The following is a 3,060-nucleotide window of genomic DNA, read 5'->3' as shown; positions in this document are numbered from 1 at the left end:
AAAAAATAAAATTGTGTTTTTTGTTTTAATTTCTTTATTTTTTCTTTATTTGTTTGTATTTAATTTGATTGCTTATTGAACAAGAAAAAAATTCTAAAAAATAAAACTACGAATTGCTGTCTCAAAAATTTGGCTGACCAGAAAAGAAAAAATCGTTTTATTTATTGTTTTTACTTCGAGGAGGAGAAAGTAAAGAGAATATCAATCAACCAAAACTCATCTGTATAAAAATATCATAATTCAAGTGAATAAAGTTGTCCGAAAAGCATAAATTATTACGAAAAGTAAAACAATTAAAAAAGGAAAATAAATAAAAGTAAACACGAGACGAGAGTATAATAATTGAGTGCTGAGTTGGTGGAGTGATAATGACAGATGTTTCCGTAGCTACTAAAGTGACACCCGGCAACGACAACGAAAATGACAATGACCCGGAGATGAAAGGTTGGCTTCTCAAGTGGACCAATTACTTGAAAGGCTATCAAAAACGCTGGTTCGTATTATCCAAGGGTGTTCTCAGTTACTATCGCAATCAGGCCGAGATGAATCATACATGTCGCGGTACCATCTCTCTACACGGTGCTCTCATTCACACCGTTGACTCGTGCACTTTTGTTGTCTCAAACGGAGGCACCCAAACATTTCACATCAAGACTGCCAACGAGGTAGAACGTCAATCATGGGTCACTGCTCTGGAGCTGGCCAAAGTAAAGGCCATTCGGGCTATGGAAAGTGAGGAGGAAGAAGAGAAGGAAACCTATCAAGTGGTGCCCAGTCAAGAGATCACAACTGTAGTGCGCGACCTAACCGATCGTTTAGAGAGCCTACGCACCTGCTACGATTTGATTAATAAACACGGAGTCGCTCTTCAGGGTGCTCTCAACGAAATGAAATCAATAAATTTGGCTGCTAGCGATGAAGAGACCGTCAACAGTCGCATTAAAATTGTCAATGAGCGCGCTACACTATTTCGTATAACGGCAAAAGCAATGATTAACGCATGCAATGATTATTTACGTTCGGCCGAATCGCAGGGTCACAAGTGGTCGAAAGCCCTACAGCATGAACGCGAGGCGCGTCAACGTCTAGAAGAGATCGTGGAACAGTTGGCAAAGCAACACACCCAATTAGAACAAGCTGCCAGTTTGGTGCAACACAACAAAGTTGTTCCAAATCCTCCGCCAGCTGTGCCCCAAATATGTGATGCAGACATGCAGCAGAACTGCAATTTTGCTTCCGATGATGAAACAGAATTTTTCGATGCCGAAGGCTCAGCCACTAACAATGAAAATGAGGAGGACTCGCCACAGAATGGTTCCGATAATGGTACATTTATTTTGAAAATGCCCAATTCCAGCACCAATAAACAACAGCAAACTGAGGTTTATAGTAGCAGCAGTTCTTCAGAAGCTGATATGACAGTTTTGCGTACATTACCGCAGCAGGTCTGCGTCTTGGAGGAGAGAAAATCAATGGATTCACCCGATATGGCTGCACCGGCAGGTGGGGATCCACGCAAGGTTTCTACAACAGGTAATAATACCTCGACAGGTGGTCAAGGTGATGGTTCCGCATCATCTAATCGTCCTAATAATCCTCATAATCCAGGTGAGGGCTTTGGGAGTGCTGCTGGAAGTGGTTTAGGCGGTGGCGGTGGTGGAGGTGGCAGGGACCCTAATAGGCCCGGCGGCAGTCCCAAAGCTTCTGAAGATGCCAGCTCATCAAAAGTCGTGCGTCAACGGCGCACACGTGTCCCCGACAAACCTCATTATCCTCTCAATCTATGGTCTATAATGAAAAATTGTATTGGCAAGGAATTGTCCAAAATACCTATGCCAGTCAATTTTAACGAACCTTTGTCCATGTTGCAACGCCTCACTGAGGACTATGAGTACTCGGAAATTTTAGATGCTGCTGCCCGTTGCACCGACGAATGTGAACAATTGGCCTATTTGGCTGCGTTTACGGTAACAGCCTATGCCACAACGACCAATCGTACGGGCAAACCCTTTAATCCTCTCTTGGGTGAGACCTACGAATGTGATCGTATGGATGATTTAGGTTGGCGTTGCATTGCCGAACAAGTTTCACATCATCCACCCATGGCGGCCATACATTGTGAGGGTCGCAAGTGGAAATGTTGGCAGGAATTCACAATGACTAGTAAATTTCGTGGAAAGTATTTACAGGTAAGTAAATCAGCTCCGAATTTAGATTTAGTAAATATTTTAATTTTCTTTGTAAAAATAAGCTTTATGTGAGCTTGTGTGTGAAAAAGGTCTCCAAGAAAATTTTTAAAAAATACTATTTTAAACTTTAAAAGTATAACAAACGAACGTTTGTTTGCACAAATGTTATTTCAGAAAAGGGAATTTAAAATATTTTACAACTTTGTATTTTATTATATTCTATGAAGTATCTATACTGTTTGCATTAACGGGAATTAAGATAATGTATTTTTGTCATAGAAAGTTTATGGCACTTTGTTTCTTATTAGAACAGAATGTAAATAACTGATTTCTTATTTATACAAATTTTAATTTAATTTATTTTAACTTAATCATATAATTTTCTTATATTTTTATTTTAATTAAAGAATCATCATTATATTAAAATTAAATTTTATATTTAGGTTTTTTGAAACTTTTTTTTTGCTTTATATTGCATTTCGATAGCTTGTAGTTTGTGGAAAAAAAAAAATACTGAAATACATTGTATTTAATATAATTTTCAGATTTCTTTGTGGTAATAGTTCATTACATATAGGCATTAACTAATAATATTTCTACCCAAAACAATTCCATATGTTATCTTTTCTATTTAAATAATTCTTTAGAAGTTCTGCTTTATGTAGTATTACTGCGATATATACTCCCATTTCTTTTGTTATAAATTTTTATTTGAAATTATGTGATTCACCTTCTTTCGCAATTTGTAGTACTATAAGTATAATTTTTTTTGCATTGTACAAATGTATGTTCAAACTAGAATATATAGATTCTACATATGTATATATGTATGTTTTTCTATAATAGATTTTTTCATAATCTAAATATTCTG

General features: G+C 37.0%; 1 protein-coding gene across 1 annotated transcript in view; it reads left to right on the top strand.

The window, feature by feature from the left end:
• The first annotated feature begins 6 nt into the window (after window positions 1-6).
• The window catches only part of LOC111681609 (oxysterol-binding protein 1), a 7,406-nt gene continuing 4,352 nt past the window's right edge, over window positions 7-3,060 (top strand). Inside the window, exon 1 of the mRNA XM_023443474.2 lies at window positions 7-2,189. Within this exon, the coding sequence (XP_023299242.2) occupies window positions 369-2,189 (1,821 nt within the window). The 5' untranslated portion in view covers window positions 7-368. The remainder of the gene's footprint in view (window positions 2,190-3,060) is intronic.

This window comes from Lucilia cuprina, chromosome 4 (genome assembly GCF_022045245.1).
Source record: "Lucilia cuprina isolate Lc7/37 chromosome 4, ASM2204524v1, whole genome shotgun sequence".
NCBI classification, from domain to species: domain Eukaryota; kingdom Metazoa; phylum Arthropoda; class Insecta; order Diptera; family Calliphoridae; genus Lucilia; species Lucilia cuprina.
This window is presented reverse-complemented; position numbering and strand designations above follow the sequence as displayed.